The sequence below is a fragment of the Sinohyriopsis cumingii genome, chromosome 9 (assembly GCF_028554795.1).
Source record: "Sinohyriopsis cumingii isolate HCF-2022 chromosome 9, ASM2855479v2, whole genome shotgun sequence".
Taxonomy (NCBI): Eukaryota; Metazoa; Mollusca; class Bivalvia; order Unionida; family Unionidae; genus Sinohyriopsis; species Sinohyriopsis cumingii.
The window spans coordinates 36,843,210-36,865,844 of NC_142969.1; the positions used below are offsets into that span (position 1 = coordinate 36,843,210).

The following is a 22,635-nucleotide window of genomic DNA, read 5'->3' on the forward strand; positions in this document are numbered from 1 at the left end:
CGATAAGCAGTTTGGGATTGACATTGATTTCGTTACATGTGATGGTCCCTGCAATACAAATACAACAGACGTAGACAGGCTAGGCGACGTCCAGGCATACATATAGAGACACCTGTCTGCGAACGCCAGTAATGATGGTTTTGCTTGATTGAAATTGCGGCGCCAAATTTTTGGGCCTCATCACAAGGGAAATGTCAAAGTCGTTGCCAATAACCCTAGTTATGACAAAGTGATAGACAGACAGCTTTTACCCAAAATAGCGTTGACTGGAATTGCTGTGATGTAAATAAGATGGAGGTGCACTCCCTTCAGCGTCACCGCAAAGCCCTTGATCAGTCTATCAAAGATGGCAGAGTTTATTGGGCTCACAAACATGCCCCTGGTAGCGGACTTTGTGGAATCAATGGTTCCCATCTCCTACGATTTTTTTCTCATCAATGTTTACCGGGACCTCAATCGTATCGTCTGTCTTAGCCTGCATAGTACGGATCACATCGTTAATGACGGTCCGATACGCCCCAGCACAGCCAGTATAAGTTATCATCAACGTAGGCTTGGGTTGTCGCATCAAGGTAGACCTTGGTTGATTCTTCGCATAAGCCTGGTTGGTATAGCCATTTTCATTTACTGTTTATTTCCAAATAATATAAATTAAAAATTTAATAAGAACTTACCGTGTTGTAAACTAATTCCCAAATAGTCAAAAAAGTGTAATCATAATTCAGATGTACAGAGTTATTTGAATAAATTCCAGTGAATGAAAGAATCAATTCCAATCTGAGAAAGCTAATGTACTAATTTCGTGGAATGTGTTAATATGATATCAGTCTTGACGTGTCACAGTGATAAAATCCAGAATATGTTTAAATAAGTTCATCATAATTCCAAAATATCAATTCAATTCTAACGCGGGTGAGCACTTTGTCATTCCAATGAATAATTTAAGTAAAATATTCCTCTCAAATTAAATGTGAACATAACTGAAGTTAAAGATAGGAATGAGCGATTTTGATGTAAACAACTTTAATATAAAAACAATGACACAATATGAGGACCAGAATAAGGGTCAAAAAATCATTTCCAGAACATTCTAAGTTGAAAACAAGGTCTGGATTGTTACTAAACCTTTAACAAAGAACTTGACAAATATCAGATAGACTAGAAATTGCCACAGATAAAATTAATGTCCTGAACTCAGATCAAAATAAACGTGTTCAAAAACCATATTGCTTTATTCAGGAAAGCCAAAACTCAGGCATTCACTTATGAACAAGGTCAATCACATAATACAAATTAAATATACATGACAATAGTAACAAAATATATATGGTACGCAAATCGTGATTATCACATGCTATAGAGAATACGGTAAGTCAAGTTATATCTCTACATCCATTATCGGTGATTTATTTTGGCACACACAATATCAGCGCTATGATCAATGATAAAGTTTTGCTTCATGATCATTACTTTGGTAATTATAACTGTTGATCTAATTAATAACCAGAATTTATTACAAACATAGTATTATCTTATGAGGTAATTTCTGTTGCTCTAGTTCATGTTGTACATTGGATAGATAATAGCAACAAACAAATAAAACATTTCGATACCGAACAGGACAAAACAATAAGATAAAAAGTGCATAAATGCTGCTAACATCGGCCACAGGGTTCATCCTTAGAATCAAAGTTTTTTTTTTTTAACTATAGAGAACACTACTTGGTAACCATATATATATCAACTATTATATTCCGAAACGTCAGCATAGAGGAAGAAACGTGCAAGAAGTGCAATGTGATTGTTAAGCATAAAATGTGAGTTCGTGTATGTTTTGCTTTTGATAACGTTTAAGTCAAGGAACTCAAAATCTCGAAGATGTTATGTTCTAAAATAGTGCAACTTCGATCTGTGAACAATCTGTCCATCCATCTCTTTGTCTTAACATTTTTGTACATAGCCTAATAATGTATTCGTCGTCTGCAAATAACTCTGATTTCTTTGCACACCGGGTCATATAGGCAAGTGAAAGTATGGTGTGTCCCCTTAACTATTGTACGATGCATATCATATATAGTTTGTCAACATTTGCCGATTTTCTTTCTTCATAAGAAATTACTGAGCATTGACCCCATATAAGTAGTCTCTATTTATAACACTGTCCATGGGAACCGCATGCATAGAGTATATAACAGTATAGTAAAACCTTATTTTGAAGTAAAGGATACATAATATTAAGAAAATATAATGAAATTGATATATCACCAAATATAGGTATAAAATGAACTGTTATATTGCCTTATAGGAAGAAAATGCTGCATAAATGTTTGTTCAGCTAATCTAAGTTTGTATCATCTTCCTCCTTATATAGCTGCTATTACTGAAGTAGAGAACCTTTATAAGAACACTTCTCAGTCTTTCTGCATTCAAAAGAAAAATCATCTAATTAAAAATGGTGTAATTTGAAAGCAAATATCCGACATACTCGGTTTACATATTTAAATATGTAAAATAAGTAACCCATCGAATATGGAAATTGTCTCTATAAACGTAAAACAGCACACTTTTAAGAACTTATTAAATGTACTGAACTACTCACCAAATGAGACAGAAAGCAGTTTCAGTAAAGTAGTACACGTTACATTGAGTCACTATCCAAGATGTATATGATGCCAAAACATGAATATAAAGATATAATGTCTTGTTAAAATAATTCATTTGAGTTTGATAAAAATTTGTCACAAAGAATATTTGCAAAAAATTGCTGTATTCATTTTAGAGATATATAATATACAGCTGACAATGTTTGTTTTAATATTTTTTCTCAGTTTTATAGGATGACTGGTGGGAATGTTTCTTCTGTATTATAATGATTACATTGGACTCATCTAAAAAGTATAAAAATATCATTCAGGCATCTGAATATTTATGGCAAAAGTATAAAAATATCATTCAGGCATCTAAATATTTATGGCTGAGGATAGGACTAAGCATTTTGAAACAACGGTTAAAGAGTTGAACCCATGGTTACTCATAGCAGCATATAATGTTGTCTTTTTAGTCGCGTGTGTATTCACCAAGGCTTATAAACATCAAGCAGGCAATTCTACCAACTAGATGATATAGAGGCGATGGTGGGCTCATCTTATGGAGGGCCAGCTACAGTAGAATTTGCCACAATGGCAAGCCGTTTTACTGTTTATTTGATTGTTTATATTTGTGTAATTAGCCAACAAATTTGACTAATTTTCCTAAAAACATTAAAGAACATCCCTCTAAACTTCTATGCATAATATAATCAAATTGCATAGAAAGCATCCTTCAAACACAGATTGTTTGGTAAATAAAAGCGAAAAATCTAATATTGATTAAGGGTAGGCTGGGATTGAACCAAACGCAGGTGGTTCACAAAAATTGAATGGGCAATCGTCTTCATCATTATCACGTAAAGTATAACACTAGTAATTATTTTCTTCTGGCAAATGTGGGTGGTCTGAATTCATAAATTATCCATCTGAATGTCTCTCACGTGAGTCGTTTTGGCTGATGCCACTCAGGTGACACCTCTTATTCGCATACGAACTTCTTCTTTCACAATTTCACAACTGTTTCTTTCATTGCAGGGCAAAAATATAACAAGGAATATGAACATGAATTGTGCCAGTTTGAAGACTTCATTGCTTACACAGTTCATCAAAAGAAGGAGCAAAATCGACTAGAAAGCGTCGATTACAAAGTAAAGACTACAGCCAAGGAGTAGGTTTGCATATGACATAACATTTTCTCAATCTTGGATTGTATGTTTTCAACCTAGAGTCTTTGCTCTATATAATATTGCTCTGCACGTTCATGTCCAAAATATCAGATGCAAATATTACAATTTAATATCCTTGAGGTGCAGCTGTTCCAAACGTAGTACATGATTATCACCCCACAGTGTATAACATGAAACTGTTTTATTTTACTATGTACCGGAAAGAGACGAACACCGTAATGTAAAAAAGCAAGATATTTTGTGTATTATTTATGTATGCATATTTCATACTTCAGTTTGGTACAATATTTAGAACTGTCAACATCTACCATGACCAAACTTAAATAGCTTGCACTTGAAGTAAGTGAGAAGTCTATAAATTACAGACTCTGAGTCTATAATCAACGTTACTGCTACCGAAATAAACATGATTTCCGTACAGCAGAATTAGTTTTTCGTGAAAAATGTAATTACACTTTGGAAATGGTTTGCACTCTGGCCAATGCTGAAACCGATCGAATTTGGAGACAAACGATCTAACGTGTCCTGACTGCAACCGAAATAACAACAACGGTTTATGCAAAGAAACTTTAGTTATACAACGCATACCTAGATGAAACGCTGCTGATGGATTGCATATATACTGAATAAGATTCTAACTGCCCATTTTATGGTCAAAGGATCAAAGTTCAGGGTCAAAGTGACTGAAAGAATGAAAATGGTTTCTGTATAATTATAGTAGCTTTACACCACAGACCTCAACAAAAAGCGTTGTGTTGAATTGTACCTCAAGGATATTTTATTCACGATCATAAAGTAACCGATAAAACTCACTGTAACAGGGTTTGGATGGCTTACATGTCATGATTTAATATAAGCGATGTCAAAAATGTCACAGATTACTGAAACCGAAAGAAAATGGTAATTTGATAAGAAACAAATCGTTACTACACTGTACGTTTAGTTCAAGAGTGCATACCTCGATGCAAGCTGCAAGAAAAGCCATTGATATAACGGAACATTATGACTGCAGAGACGACTGATAAACACGGTTTTGACATATAATGTTATGTTCATACTACACTTTAAAATTCTCAAACATCGAGACATGCTGATTAACTGTGCTCTTCTATGTTAAACAATTAACATTGTTCACCATGATTATATAACCACGGATGCGCAGGACACAGAGTTTGACAGACACAAAAATATCAGACAAGAAGCCATTGAAAACCTCGCATTTAAGATAAATATTATTAGTGTTAGGGTAAATTACGTCATATCTGGCTATTGGAATATTATTTAAACAAATGATTCTGTTCCTCCGATACCTGCCGGAGAACTCCAAACCAAGAAATTTGCAATTAGTATGCTAACAATACAATTACCTAATCATAGAGATAACGTGACAAAGACCCACAGAAGGGAATATACTTTTATGTTGATCGCAGCTGTATATAAGTGAGATTAGTAGATACTTTTCTGCAGCTGACGTCGTCGTAGTCTTCAACAATGGTTATGGTATGAGTTGCTTGCTTTGAAATAATCTCTTCTTCATCAGTGCTTGCATTAAAGATAAACCTTGGGATAATATCATCTAATTATTTAAACTGTATGCCTTGACATGCCAAGCTTTTCTGTATAACCGATATTCACAGCTTAAGTAGAAAATATGCTGCGTCATCTAAACAATGTTAATCGTGTGCTGTAAAGTTGCTGAAAGTCACTTATCATCCATACTAGAACATACATTCCACTTAAACTTGAGGATAATGTCACTGTTAGAACAATTTTACTCTCGATACACTACTTAGTTTCTGTTTTGGCTTCTAAAGCAAAAGGCTTGGATCATTATTGTGAACAACATTTTGTGTTCTTTAAAGTTACATATCTAATACAGTATAGTAAGTATACAACTGAAATTTTGGTACAGAGTTAACATAGAAGTAACATATTGTTATAGGCTTGTTAGCAAATATAACAGAAGTTCATATTTTGTCTGCCTCGCATATCTCGCTTGCTGAAGCAGAAGGTGCGTTTCATTGCTGAATTTTGTTTAAGCAGTTCCATGTTTCACTTAAGGTCCTTGACAATTTATCTTCATTTCTGCAAATGGAATATTACAGTAACCGGTAAAGCCCAACAACTATTCAGCATGTTGTGATCCAATTTGGTTTTAATGTTGTCTCAAAGACGTATATTTACGTTGTAGGAGCTTAGCCTCATTAAGTCCATTTTTGGACAGAGTTGTGGCCCTTGTTAATGAACTTCAGATCTTTGCATTGTATGCTGCTTGTAATCACTATTAAACATATTCGCATGCTATTTGGTATACATTAATGCCCATTGTATGGGTTGTTGTATATATTCCCTTCGGGCTGAGAAATGAACTTTGCTAATCAGCTTCACATCTTTGCATGAGATTATCCTTGTAATTACCATGGCTATAGAATTATACGGTATATTTTGATTGAAGTTTGGTTTTAGAAAAAAAAAAACAATCATCTTAGAGCAAGCTGTATCTTTCATTTTTGTTTTCATTCTACAGCATGTTGGACAGAGATTTGACCTAAGTCGATAAAAGTTAATATATTAAAGGAGTAATGATCTTAATCAGTATTACATAAGAACCAATCAAGATATTCTGATGCATTCTGATGTAAACAGTGGTTCATATATCTTGAGTGGACTTTTATTAGTTACAACCTTATTTACACAATGTTTTAATACAGGACACTTTGTGACACAAACATTCTTTCTAGCTAATATTATTGCTTTATTATTATTATTATTATTATTATTATTATTATTATTATTATTATTATTATTATTATTATCAGATTGAACCAACTGTTGAACAGATTTGACCAGTTAAACCAAGCTGTAACTAAAGAGCAAAAAACCCCGACAGATGCTAAGATAAGCTTTGCAACTTTAGAACGACGAATGGAAAACATAGAGGAAAAGGTGAGAAAAATAGTTAACGTATCATGAAGCAAAATACATTTTTGTTCAAATGCATTTTTTTATACTTTAGGAGGACATCAACTACCTCACAAATCAAGGTCTTTTAGGTGCATAAATACATCACCATGCATTTCCTTTCATTTAGAAATAAAAGTGCTGAAATGACATATGTATGCTGAGGGGGGAGAGATGAGAGTGGTCTCTTCCTACACAAAAGTTTGGTTGTCAAGTTGCATAACTACTCAGTTACTTTATTTGCTCTTTTTGATTGAAACTGTATTGACAGGTCTCACTAAAGCCTCCCGGTTCATGCTTTGTTGCGAGACGTTTGAGTTTTCTTGGGATGTTTTATCTTGTCCTACAAAACCACACCTTGTGTTGTTGCGTTAGCCACTGACAAGTCAAAAAGCAAACAACGGCGAGATATTGTCTGTTAATTTTAATGAGGTTACTTTGTCCCTCAGCGGCCATATTTATTAGTGCATTGATTGTTTCGCCTTTCAGCTTCTTAGACTCGATGTGGGAGATTTGTAGGGTGATAACTTGTCAAACTTGGAACATGATGCGGGACAAATTCGTAGCGGTGAAAACCAGGGGCCAATCGATGATAATACATGCCGATACAATTTAATTCAGAAAGAGACAAGGGCTGTTTGCAAGGTTAAGTCAACTGGTCTGTCTCTTTTATAGTGCCTCCATTAAGCCAACCACATAATTTAATCCCATGATTGATCTCACACCACGGTTAAGTTGCAATTCATAATTGGTCGGTACCATCTTTGCGACGAGCCTATTTGCATTGGTAAACTTGAACAACAGATCTGGATGCGGTCCTCTCTTGCAACCAATCAAAGCTCTAAGGGCCTGACTTGATTTTTAACGCATATGTTGCTTGTGTTGCGCATATGATGTCATGATTGATGCGCTTGCCACTACTGTGACAACTGGGCAGAGACAGTGTTGAAATGGGTGTTCGATCATAATATGTGGTGGTAGATCAAAGGCATGTTAATGTATATATGGAACAGGTAAATTTCCCATTTTGAACATGTGTTAGTGTAATAAATATGATGTTTGCGCTTGTTATTTGTTGTTCTGATACACAAAAGCTTCCCACATGTCAGCAGAAGAAGACTTTACTTTTAAAAGATATCATAAACACCAGTTTAATGTTTGTACAAAAACGGCAATGGTGTGAAGTTATCTTACATACACCAATATACAAGTCGGGATCACAAAATCACATAGCGTTGCTATCAGCTTTCCTAACTTTTGCAATACGAAGAAATTGTGATTAGTTGATACCGTAAACCATTAAAATTTGAGAAACCACACCAATTATACCGAAGTAAAATCAATTGCACTTGCCTTATGTCGTCTCCTGGTTCAGCATGCATTTGATTACCTCGATGATTCAGTTAAATTTCCACCACAAAGCCTTGCGATTATCATTAGCAGCCTCCAGGTTCACAGATCGATCAAACATCATTTCGGTTACTTCTGTCTGAAGTTGATCTCGAGTTATGGTAGCTTCATTCCTCTCCATGTTTATTTTTTATGGAGGCAAACTCCTTGCAATTTTCAGTGAGATTGTCCCGTATTATCAGATTGCTCACAATCTAGCCGCACTGAGACTGCATTATCGTATCCAGCCATATCAGTTTCCATTTCCTTCTCTGCTTCTTGAACTGTATATTATTTGACAACGGATATGGCATTATACACAGCTCCATACAAATCTTGAGTTAAATTATAATCCCATGCAGTTCGGTTGGCATATCTTTACTAGCTGTTTGAGGTGCAGCCACTGCCTCTTTGGGAGTAAATTTTTGTCTCTAACACAAACGACACTTGTATGAAGTACGGGTGTTCATGATTAATTTGGAGCACACATCATATTGTTTTTGCCAGTTACAAAATATAAGCGCTCAAGTATGGTGAGGGTAATATGAAAGCAGTTATCAGACAACGGGATAAAACATTTTGGCCTAACCATGCGGTGGTCTAAACTTTGGACTATCATTCAGGCGGAGAATGGGCAAGGGGTCAACTTTGCTGTTTACTGTCAACATCCCGTGTACCGATTGTATGCGGCACTGTGTGTTGGTTTAAATCCTAGCCATTGCTGTGGTGGTGTCGCATTTTACTTTTAACGGCTTGCATAAACATAATGACTGTTGTTTATTGTCGAAAGTGATTTTATGCATGGTTGAGCGGCTTTGTTAATGCCAGGAGAGTTTCAAGTTAGCTCAAATTCTTTAGGATACATACCTTGCGTTGTTCGCTTCTGCGAGATGGTGGTAGCAAAGAGTACCTGCCCCATATAATTAAAAGCTGTATACATCATTATTGTGCCGTATTGCTCTTGACAGACTGCTTATATCTTGTATGTTCAGGTGTGTATTTTGGTATTGACATTTGTGAGGTGGCGTGCTGACAATGACGGAAAGCAATCTGGCCGTTTGATTGTAACCCATGTCTTCAATGCTTAAAGCCCTAATCAGTTTTCACTGTGTGTACCATGATTGACAGAAGAACATTAGTCAAGACAGAGAATATGATGAGTGTGATCAAATCTCCGGACGGTACGGTGGCGGCCCTAAACCATACGCGCCTTCTACTCTGCATCTGATTTAGTTTTGTTCTTATAGTTTAAAATATGTGTCTCTCTCACCACCCCATCGTATTTTAACTCTCAAATGTACCCTCTTGTAGCTGCCTATCTATAGTATTTCTGTTAACGAAGACATGTGGGGCGTGTGCAGCCTCTGCCCACCAATTGTTTTCACAACAGCTTTAAGACCATGACATTGAGTAATTTCAACAGCTTCGCTATAGTGCCAAATAACAATATCTTTGCTAAATTCAGCAACACTGGGCCGTTCTCTGCTTCGTTGCGTTTCGGAAGATTCTGAATAAGAGATTGTGGAAATATCACAATAATCATCTACATCGATGCATATAGAATGATCCACTGGTTCATTCTGGTATGAACCTTCGCTCATGAGTATTATGTAGATTGCATTATAACTGTCTACAGACGTATATATCTAACAGAATTTGGATACAGAAAGATAGATGGAGAAATACATGAAATTTTTGAAAAAAGAAACGATGCTTTCATATTGCGAAATGTCATAAGGCAATCTATACAGCATCAAGACGTTCCTGTCACAGAGGAACGTTCATGGCAAGACTACACACAGACGACATTTGCCCTTCCAACACCATCTCGTGGCAAGACTCGTTTCATCAGTTCCTGACTATTACAGAATATTGAGAAGTGCGTCGGCTACTTTGCTCGCTGTCTCTTCATCGTCGTCATCTTCACTTGATCTGTGCTTAACAGTTGTACATCTACTGCTGTAAATGTTATCAATCATGCTGCGTCATGTTTGATTCCACTAGCTTTTGGCCTGCATCTGTTGCTATCGGCCAAGCTTTTAGTAGGGTATAAACAGTGGCAGTCCAAAATAATTGTCCGGATAGAATATGTTTCCCAGTGGTTACGTGACCTCATCATCGCGGAGAAGTCCTACACCGTTCCACACGTTTGTTCGCTACATTCAAAGCTAAACTCATCCTTTATAAGACAAAAAATGAAGGATAAACACAATCTGTGCGAACATCTACTGTGAAAACCAGCCCATGCAACCCTCACTCAAGGGTAATATGCAAAGACATCTTCGCTAGCTAAATTAAAATGCTGTTTGTTCTATGCAGTGGCTTTTTCTGTCTGTCTGGAAGATGAAGGCTGCTTAGTTAAAAAGATCCGCCCTAAAAGTTTAGGAAAGGATTTTCATGGTGACTATTGTGTTGTGTTGTCTCATATTAGGCGAAAACATTGCCAAATACGTTGAAGGCAAAGCCGGGAAGGAGTCATATTTAAACACCACTGCATGGTTCAATCTCATTGCCAAGTAAACGTCTTGAGCTGGAGTTGTCTCATCAACATATGCAAGCTCTCACACCATATACGATGATGGCAAAGCCAAGAAGACGCCATATTTAAAAAGCACCACTGCATTGTTCCATCTAATTTCCAAGTAAACATCTTGAGCTGGAGTTGTCACATCAGCAGAGAACTATTGGCAGAAAGCCAAAGCTTATACCTTTTCGCTTCTAAGGGGGTTTTTTGTGCGAGTTGTGCAATTAGTCCAATTTTCTCTTGAACAGATGCCACATACCAAGAGCTGAATCCCAGGCAAATGCATTTTATTTCAAGAAGAATACCAAAATTGCCAGATTAACACATCACTTCGTTGTCGTGATCATCCCCGTCAAGTTCATAATTTTCCTTCGTAACTCATTGTCACTATATCCAAGCAGTTAGGTATACCCCTACAACATTCGAGAAGAGTGATTACCTAGGACATGTAAAAGATTTATGTATTTTTATCCGTGATCATATTTGGCTACCTTTAAGAGGTATCACTTGACAGACTTTGGTTAATTGCTGTTTTGTTTGACTTAAGTTAAGCTCAGATCAGTTCTCTATAAATTGACCTTTACTAACATCTTACAAATTGCACGCAACAGCAGGAACATGATAAAGTGATTTACAATCCAATGCTGGTCCTGTTGCATTTGGTTATTTCATCTACAAGTACATTACATTCTTTCAAACTGAGGACAATACACTTTCAGCACAGTGATGACAAGCAGGAAGAATAGAAAGTATTTTAATTTTGGGTTTAAACAGGTTGTTGTTCCTGCAATTGTATTCTTCATAATATGGGTCTTGTGATCATTGATCCAGCAATCCCCGCTTTTGTTGGTTTTATATTATTTTCCTCCTTATTATCTTTAAAAATAAAACTTATAATGTGGGTGCTACTGATACAGACGTTTAGTTTCGTTGTTTTTCAATGTTCCCTCTGTTTATGTAGGAACACATTTGATTATTTAAGTTATTTGCTTAATTCATTTATGGTGTAAAATTAGCCAAGGCTGTTTAAATTCTACACTTAGCAGATGGTGGAAATTATCCAATGGTGTAAATAACATTATCTCTTCGTTCGGGACAAAGGTATATACTAATCATATATCTCAATTACCTGCACTTCATATACTTAAAAGGATAACCACACTACATTCTTGTTGAACACAATGGTTTATCTGTGTAAAGTAGAACGAGCTACCATGACAGGAGGCGATAATGAGTTAACCGTGCTATTTTTAATGCAAAACCTGAAAATATTTCATTGAACCTTATGTACCCTAAGTGACCCACCAGATGACCGTTAGGTTACGTGACTTGTCAGTACATATGTCCAAACTGATGGTCTATTTTTTGCGTTGCTACTAGCGATGCTTTTGAAGTCATTTTATGGTTTCAGTGTTTTCCCTCAAGTTTCTCAAGACCCATGTAAAAACACTTGGACTTGAATTTGAACTGTTTCCTATATATTGTACTTTTTATTGTGAGTACTGCAGTTTAAAAAAATAGTTATAAGTTGTCTCAACCAAAGTCCTCTACTGTTCTTCCAAAATAAACTTTACCTTGGGCTCTGGCGAAGTTAATAAAACAAAGTACTAGGTGAGCCACTGTCTATATTTTATGTTATATTTAGTTTAAAGCCTGTTTCATAGTCAACTTAACTCTATTTGAAGTATTCAGTAAAGTTTATGCCTTTTCAATCAATGTAACAATCTGTTGTTCTCCAATGATGGTCTCTGCTTTCATGATAGTAAGGGGCTCATTGTTAATAAGGCTTCTATATTGAAACACCTTTCCCAATTGTATTCTCAGCATTTGATTAGTGCATTGAGGTGGTAACTTCCATGAACTGGACTGATTAGAGGAGTGAGGTCTCACTTGTTATTAATACTTAGAGAAGGAGAGAACTAGAATTCCACGCAAACTCTTCCATACTGGATCCATTGGATTATCTGTTCAGTTTAAAAGGAATTAACCAAAGACCACATGTATGTCTAGTGCATGTCAGCTCATGAGATTAGGGAAGTTGCCACGAGCATAGCATTCAACTGAAACTGTTCCCTGGACAACATCATTCGAGCCATGGTATTGGAGTCAGATGTGAGTTTCTACAGATTATATTTGAGAAACTTATCATAGCAAACATCTCAATATAACCTTTTGAGATCTATGTAAGAAAAACAATTGGCTTCCTTTTAAATTCAATTCACAGCTGCTGCCTACTCTAATCTGTCTGTATTTGCAAGAGCTAAATTATTTTCTCAAGATTGTGTCAACTAATATATCTGTGCTTAAATTCTGTCCTGCATCATAAACGTGACTTGAAGTCACATACTTTATGCATCCAGACCCAGAACCAACACCAGGGTAGAGAAAGGTAACTCCCCCAGCCTATTATCTATTTTCTAATAAATTTTTTATTGGGTAATTTATTTGAAGACAAATCTAATGTCAAGTCAAAATATTTTAAAATAATTCTTGCCACATCATAACACTTGCCATCTCTGCAGTTGCATGCCCAGAAGCACGTGTACATCTACTCTATTATTAGTAACTAATGAATGATGTGATTTGAAACCAGTACTTCGATACAAGGGAACACCAATTTTATTTGACCTAATTCATATCAATTCGACTTGTATTGCTGAAGCAAACAGAAAGATTTTGTTGACCTCTTATTAAACCAGTGGAGGCAAGATCTGGAATATAACGGATGTGACATTGACATCTTACGTAATGTGCATGAATATTGTGTTTTACAATAGTACATATTGACTTTGTAATCTTTAGTAAATCCTAATTATTTTTGTTGTGGTTTTTGGTTTTCTGATTTATGTGCAGAAGACTTGAATTTGGAAGCATTTGAAAAAATTCCTTGCTCATAAACACATTAGAGCATTAAACAACAGAGACAGTAGTCAAGTTATCTATTTCAAACATTTCCAGGTTCATTTTCTTTTATTCTGCTTACAGCTGAAGTGGCTTGTAGATTCACTCAGCAAACATGACCCTGGAACCAAACTTGCAATTCTCAACGTTAATGGTATAACAGTTGAAGGTATTGTATTTTTCTTATATATAATAGTCATAAACCAAAAGAGCTTTAGTTATCGTTCGTTATCTGCGTTTCATCCTTACATAGTACACGATTGTTATTGTTACCTGTACTAAACTACTTCGAGGGTTGCCATGAAATTTTACACACACCTTTATCTCATCGTCAAGTTGGACATAAATGAAATGCGTGCTACTTTAAATACAAAATGGTGCCACAGTCAATATCTTAAAAATTGTGTTAGTACTACTACTGCTGAGGCATTCAAAGATAGACTTTTATGAAGTCAGCTTGATCCTAAATGAAAAGAAATGCTTTTCTGACTTCCAATATTGCCGTCATGGCAACAATCTTCAACATATTGTTATCGCTACTCCTCAAGAATGGAAAGTCATATTGTAATGGGGTTTATCATGCTGTGTAGGGCTGCTAATTCAAACTGATGCCAATTTAATATTCAATATGGCAGCCACATGGCCATCATGTTAAAGCTACTACTTCAGAATGAATGGCCATGTCAGCATATGGATTTCATTTGAAGAGTTCTTGTGAAATGGAAATTTGACGATATGGTTTTCGATATGGCTGCAACTTGGATCATCTAGACTCCACATGAGTCAAAATGTAATATATTGATAAGTTGCTTCAAACATAGGACCTTTTATGATAACAAGTTGGTCATAAATGAAAATGGTGTCACTTACACATCCAATGTGGTCACCACAATGATTATCTTGAAAATATTTTTTGCAGTACTCCTAGTTAATCAATGAATGTAGGAACAACGAAAGATTTCTCATAATATATGGAAAAACACGAGGATATGACTTCCACTGTAGCCACCATAATGGCCGCCTCTAAATTTTGTTTCTGAAATGGTTGGTCATATCAATATTGTGCTTCCACAGAACAACTTCTTCTCAGATCATGAAACAGCACCAGTTTCATATTGTTTATAGCCAACAATGCAGCCATCTTTACAATCTAATGTACAACATGGAAAGTCTTATGAACATGGGATTTCCAACACAAGACTTCTATGATGTATTATTGGTCCTAAATGATGTATTGTTGTCCTAAATTAATATAGTGCCTATCTAACATTCATACCAGTGAAAATCAAAGGTGGTGCCGTTACACTTCGCAATTGAAAAGAAGAAACAGTCTTATCTTGAATGCCTGGATGATTTCAGGCTTCTGGCGCATTACTCTCTTTCTGTAATTCCGTTTCTTTAGCATATACCACCTCGTAATGGGATAAGTGTGAAAAAGTTGTATATGAATTATGTAAATTAGTTTTAGTTACATTATGTGCATTTGGTTTAGGATTTTTCACACTATATATCACAATTTGCTGACTTTGGTTACATTTTGTATATTTATCTTATGACCATGCATGATATGTGCACTCACAAACACTCACACACACACAAACACACTATCTATATATCTCTCTCTCTCGCTTCCCCCTCTGTTTGTCTGTCTGTCTGTGTCTTTCTCTCTCTTTCTCTCTCTCTCTCTCTCTCTCTCTCTCTCTCTATATATATATATATATATATATATATATATATATATATATGTATGTATATATATATATATATATATATATATATATATATATATATATATATATATATATATATATATATATATATATATATATATATATATATATATATATATATATATATATATATATATATATATATATATATATATATATATATTAATGCTACTCGGTCTTCAAAAAGTCAACCATTCAGATCGGAATAATTTTCTCATGAATATTCTGTATTTGAATATTTGTTTTTTTTATCAAGTGTGTACAATGACACATAAAACCACAAATAGCAGCTGACGAATTTATCGCTGCAACAAGTTCTGGCACATTTTGTAGAAGTTCCAAACAAGGTAAAATTTAATATATGCAACAAATTTTTTGAATTACAAGACACTAAGGAAATCACTGAAATTGCACAAGCTGCATACTTAAAAGGTATTCATATATTAAACATCTGCAGCAGTTTTATTCATTGTCGAAAATATCGAGTGTTGCATTGGAAGTTGATGAAAAACTTATCAAGACAAGACACAATATCAAAGTCAGTAAAACATGTATATATAAAGCAATGTATCCAAATAGTATGCAGATAATATATTTTGTAATCTGGTTAATTTACATCGAGAAAAGACTCTTAAATTTGTTTTGTGAATAGATACTTGACAATCAAATTTAGATAGTCGCAACATTTAGCTGAACATGTAATTGCTAATTTGTGTACTTTGGTATATTTTGTCTGTCCTCTACGTTAATAGAATGTCGTTGACTGTACTAGGTTTTACGATAAACAGAGATAATAATACCTACTAGAGTTTCATTTGTCTCAGCAAAAATTAACGTAATCAAGACACCTGGAATTTCCTTTAGTTAGATTTGGATTGAATGCATTTAAGATTTGGATTGAATGCATTTAAGATGTTTAAATTAAATACAGCTTGTCTGGGGCAAATTTTATTATTGTGTTAACATGAACAAATATTGCTTCTATCTGAACACATTCAAAGAAAATGCAAGTAGGAAAACTGGGTATTCACGTTAGGTCTAACTTTTAAATCTGCGATCACAGAACATGGTGAACAGATGCATCCGGATGAATGCTACACTTTTAGCATGATGTCGGTCATTTTAATCCATATTTGACACTTCACTGACTTTCAATTTTCTGTCCTAATTTTACTTCCAGGTTCAGTTCATGTTGTTAATGACCAAATAGGTATATCAGACCTATATTCATATTATTTTACCTAGACTCGTGCAGATTGGGGAGATGATAAATCTTGACACTTACTATACCATTACAATAACAGACCACTGTGGCCTATATTGTACATTTTAATGACGTTGAATTGCATTCTAGGTTTATTTCCTAAGTTTTGTTCATAATAAAACAATCCAAGTAAATGAGAATATGTAACTCTATGCAGATCACACTGTTTATATTATATTAGGTCACTGTTAAGTATCAAAGAAGAGAATTGTTACCTGCATTTCGCATTAGATTGTTTAAGATCATGTATTTGCATCTTCTCATAGCGCACAGAGATGATTTTTAGAACCATGTCCTATGATGTAAATTGGTGGACATAACCAGGTCACAGGTCGTATTCAGATGCACATGCTGGGCTTACATTAGCATTTAGAGTTTTGTTTATGAACATATACTGTATCTGTTGCACTATGTATATGTACAGTTACACCATGAATCGTGAAACTCGGTGCATCTTATGGAATGTGTCACTATTATCACAATAGTATGTTGCTTTATGATTAGTTTTGTTAAGTTTGGTTCATGCTAGAATCACCAAATTATATGCATCTTTGCTAGTATCGCACCCTTATATCAAAAGAAATCCACTGTGCCTTACACACATTCAGATTTGAGTGGCTTAATGTATTTTTGCATTTAGTTTCTGACCTCATATTTTACATTCAGCTAAAATATTACTATACCTGGAATCATGACACCTAGTGTATATTGCATTGGAATTGCATCTTAGTTTGTTTGACAATGTTGTCAGAAAAGTAGGCCACCTTTACCAAAAATGTATGATTTATTGACTTTATATTAACCCTGTTATTTAACTGGATATTCTTGTTTTCTAAACTAGATTATGTTATACATCTGTATTTGTGTATTGTTCTCTACATTCACATTTTGCTTCCTCTGATTTAGTTTGTGCTTTTAGCTCATAACCATATTTGTTTACATTCTATGAATATACTATCATATCTGAAATCAGGAAATATGTGCAAGGATGCATCTTAACAAGACTTATTCATTTCAGTAGTAAGACATTATATCCCATTTCCATTTGTTCATACTAGACTCATGAAAGTTACGTCGATATGCGTCAATTTGGGTGACAAACTTTTAAAACAAAAGAAGCTCCTCATGACACTTAAACCATCTTGTTCTTGCTTTAGTTAAGACATTGTGTTTGGTTTTTGAGTTTTTGGAAACTATATGTATACCATCCTACTCAAAATTAGGAAACATAGCAAGGGGTTGTATTTTGAAAATTAATAAAACTTTATTGCAAAATGCGGTGTTCTGTGACCTATATTTCTTTCTTAAAAAGCTTTGCTGAAATTTTATATGTAAAGTTATATTTTCCATGACCCTTGGTTATTCAATAATCTCCTTTAATAATCCAACATTGCACCCAAAGAAGGTAACTGTTGCCCAAATTTATAATTTACTATCAGAGGTTCAGTTTTGGTGTTTAGCTCTTGAACGCGGTGGTTCAGTTGTAAGAGTGCAACATTCCCAATGAAAAGGATGTGTTTCAAAATCCAACTTTTGCATCAGCCTGGGTTAGGTACCATACTGTGACCTTAGGAAAGGAACTCTACTCCAACTGCATCAAAATTAAATAACCTACTTGTGTTTGCTGTGCCATTAAACACGAAACTAATCCAGATAGATTCTTCATGATTGGTCCATACAATCATGCACATAAGTCCCTTTCTGCGCCTTGCAGCTGGAAGTAAGAATAAAGAGGTTTAATTTATTGGTCAATGAAAAAGGTTGAAGACTGCAATATATATTTTGGTAGATTACTGTACTTGTACGTGTGAATGAGTTTAGGATGTATGTGAATAGACTGTATGATTTGCTGTACTGACTAATCAATGTAATCAGTGATGTATAAACTATGCTTTTAATACTGGCTGCCATTCCAAGGGTCCTTGACGTATGTGACCTTCACCCAGTAAGAACAGGTTTCTGGAGGTGCACAATGATAATAGTTTCTGAAACAGATGTTAATGGAAATGATTTTGTTTTAAAAAAAATAAACTGTTTCTGGTGCCCAATTTGCAGGGCTCTCTAGCCTTCTTTTAAAAGAAAACTTCCATCAATTAAGAAAATTTATTTTATAAAAAAATTCTTTTCATTGTCTAACAATTATTGAGAACAGCTCAGTTAAAACAATAATGACAAGTTTTCATGCCAAGTATAGCTTTTCCCATTCTTCACATTTTGTATGTATTTATTCCACCTTATATATTGCAGTGAAACCATAGGAAATTGTAGCGTTTGTTTCTCATCAGGAATGTCAAAGGAGTCTATAGTAGTACGTTGCCTATCAATCTATCCAACACAGATTAAAACGTTTAAACAGCATCATAGAAAATTATGTAAATGATCACGTCATTAGATGGAGAAAATGAACAAAATGTTGAATTCGAGTTCTGTGCTCAATGATATTTATCTTTACACATACTTAGATGTTTCGACTTAAGCAAGGTTGTGGTGTCAAAAGGTTAGATGTCACGGTCAAAGTCTTTGGTCGTTGCATATTAAGTAATGTTTAAGATCGCATGCCTTGACCAACAGCCAGGTTCACTCAGATCACTCAGATCATCTGCCCAACAATATGTAGAATCAACCATATTGTACCAATGCCTGCATAGATGATCATTCAACATGGCTTGCACATGTAATGTGTTGGTCATAGCACTCGTAATGTCTGCTTTTATTCTAATATGACTCAAAACAAACTATGTATTTTGAGATACAGTTATATTGAGAATTTAATTATCAGTTATGCCAAAAAACGTTATGAAGTACAGGATGTCCACGAATATAATATTTCCTATTGGCTGTCATTTATTTATTTTAATATTTACTTAGTCATCTGAATTAAAGTAGTTTCATGGGTATGAATCCGGACTATGATTTATCTATACGATCATATTGATTTAAATGCAGCAAAGTTGATCAACAACTTTGCTTTTCCAAGATTGTAATGAAGGTTTTACATTGTGAGTATTATTATCAGTCGTATGAAGACTTTTGTAAAGAGTTTTAATTGTAGCCATTATTCATATGTTTTACAAGTTTGAGTATGATATTCAGAAGTTATGGATACATATGCATTGAAAGTAGAACAGCATCACTGGATTAATTAACTTTTAGACCAATATTATCCCAATGATTTTTGAAGTGCCATTGCTCAAAAATAATGTCTGCAAAAATATTATAAAGAGGGAAATGTCAAGCTGTTCTATATCAGGTTTATTGCTAAATTCTATGTCAAAAATCCTTTGAGATGATGGTAATTAACAACTGATATGCTCGAACTTAAAGGTATTTATTCGAACCTTTTAGGATTAATTCACTTGGAAATATGGACTGGCCTATGTTATTCTGGAAAGACTACCGAATAATTAGATATCAGTGCAAGAGTGACATAAGCACACACTTGAATGTACTCATGAATGCAAATATTCATTAGATCAAACACTGTATAAAGACATACAACTACAAGGAATGTACACCCAGATCCATTACTCTTCTATGTATTTAGAATACGTCTGCACTTAAGATGGCCACCATTTGAATGTTGCCTTCATTTTTGCACCCACCTGCATACTTTATTCAACACCACAAGGACACTATCATCCTCTGAAAATACAATGTTATGTGCAAGTATTGAAACGGATTGACATTTCTGTCAAATGTTGTTAATAAATTCAAGATATGTGAGAGAAGTTAGTTTGTGAAAGAGCATTTCTGAGACAGTAATTCACCTAATTTATTGTGAAACTGGTTTGTAACTGGTAATATAGGTATAAATAGGAACAGATCTAAGGACCTGAGAAGATAGTGACATGGCTTGGGCATGAGGCATAATGCCCAGCAGATCAGGGTCATGAATCTGCTGCTTGAAAATGTCAAGTAGCAAATCACTGTGAAAGATACCTGTATAATGAGGTCTCTTTAAGAACGTTTGTGTAGCACACATCCCATTTCGATTTTTTTATATATATAGAAGTGTAAGGCAGTCTCACCTATAAGGCTTTCTAGTTTTGGCTCCCGTGTACAGAGTTACAGTGAGGGAGTATTGTGTTAATAAAAGCCTTGACATTGATCTGCCCTGACCTGCCATGACATTATGTAAAGAGCACATCAGGATCTATGCGCTTTATAATTGCCACCAATGGCATACATTTGCATGTTGCATTTCACATTCATTTCCTTGGCCTTGCATGCTTTATTTTTGATCAATGTCCTTTTTGGCTGATTTTGATGGATTTAGTGTTCTTTTAGCCCTCATTAATAATTGGTTTTATGGTTCCTATTTTCCTGTGTAAAATGTTTATTGTTTGTTTGTTTATGCATATTTGTTTCAGCTTGTCAGTGTGCCACAAGCAGTTGATTAATGTGATCATAAACAGGATTGTTTTGGCTGCCATCTCATCTGTTTGACATGTACTAAATATGTTCATATGGACAGGTATCATTTTAGTACCTTCTGGTCAGATATGTGCATCCCCTCTTCTTCTTAAGAAGACCCTTTCAGTAGGAAAGACACTTTGTCTATGGCGGAGACCAGTTGACTAGGTTGAAACACAAGCTACGACCTGATATCTTTCCAATTCCTGATCGGAATGCATAGACAGTAGATGCCATCAAATGCCTAACTGTTATCATAATTGTATCTATATAGTTAGATCTTTCATTTGACAGAACGAATTCCCGTAATGGTCTGCGCTTTAAAGACTTCGTTAACCTGCTGTAGTAGGCACAACAACGGAATTTCTGCTGAAGTGGAATCTACAGTTGATCCAATATACACCCTCACCCATTTGAATGCAGCTGCAGATTTGATTATACTTTTCGAAGAGAATGAATAATAAGTCTACACTATTAAGTAAAATAGATCATCTGTATAAACAAATACCCTTATATTATATATCTGCTCTATCATATTGTCAAACATTGAGTCAGACCATCAACTTACAGTACGGATCATTTTCTCAACTTTTAATACACAGGTGGAACCTTCAACTGTTCTTTCCTCATTGTCTAACTTTATGAACCCTTCAGTCAGTCTTCAAACCAGTGATATACAGTTTAGTATTACCATATATATATATATATATATATATATATATATATATATATATATATATATATATATATATATATATATATATATATATATATATATATATATATATATATATATATATATATATATATATATATATATATATATATATATATATATATATATATTCACCCAAAACACTTACTGAAGTGCTTTAGCTCCTAGAAATACGTATAAAAATAGTGTTTTGCACATGTCTTATTTCGACAAAAACAGTCAAGGACAAATCCGTGTTTGTAACCTTCATTATAGATTATTTTATTAGTCATATGCCTTCTTTTGCGTTATGGACACACATACATACATACATACATACATACATACATACATACATACATACATACATACATACATACATACATACATACATACATACATACATACATGCATGCATGCATGCATGCATGCATGCATACATACGTACATACATACATACATACATACATACATACATCTATAGATATTGCCCAGAGTCAAATACAATCTTTTGTTAATATTCAGAATTGTTTATAACAGTAATTTAGACCACTTACCCTAAATTTACAATGTTAAATAAAACAGGAAATATTGGAGCACAGAATATGGCAAGCAATAAAAATGTTATACATTAGGTACAGTTTCATGTCACCCTAAAACACATAAATTTCCTGATGATTGGGATTTTGGCTAGCGTTGTCCAGAATGTGTGCTAGAAATGTTTTGTGGCAAACTTTCTAGTGACATTTGCTGAAAAAATGCTGGATATTGCATATCATTAGCCTGAAAGTTTGACACTAATGTCTGGCTAACGATCTGGTAATGTTAGCCAGAAATTTTATTTGCATACTAATAGTTAATTAACCACAAAAAACCGCTAATTTGAAGCTGATGGACAAGAAGTGTTATCCTAAAGACTAACATTTTTATAGACAGTATGAAGTCCATATAATTTAGGGGAACTAAGGAAACGCTATATGATAG

At 34.5% G+C, this 22,635-nt stretch overlaps 1 protein-coding gene across 1 annotated transcript in view; it reads left to right on the top strand.

Annotated features, from left to right (window-relative positions):
- Positions 1-20,940, top strand: part of LOC149791556 (transient receptor potential cation channel subfamily M member 2-like) — a 154,349-nt gene extending 133,409 nt beyond the window's left edge. The window contains exons 20-23 of the mRNA XM_089969447.1: positions 3,624-3,756; positions 6,595-6,721; positions 13,635-13,719; positions 20,915-20,940. Coding sequence (XP_089825573.1) covers positions 3,624-3,756; positions 6,595-6,721; positions 13,635-13,719; positions 20,915-20,940 — 371 coding nt within the window. The remainder of the gene's footprint in view (positions 1-3,623; positions 3,757-6,594; positions 6,722-13,634; positions 13,720-20,914) is intronic.
- Positions 20,941-22,635: the final 1,695 nt, after the last annotated feature.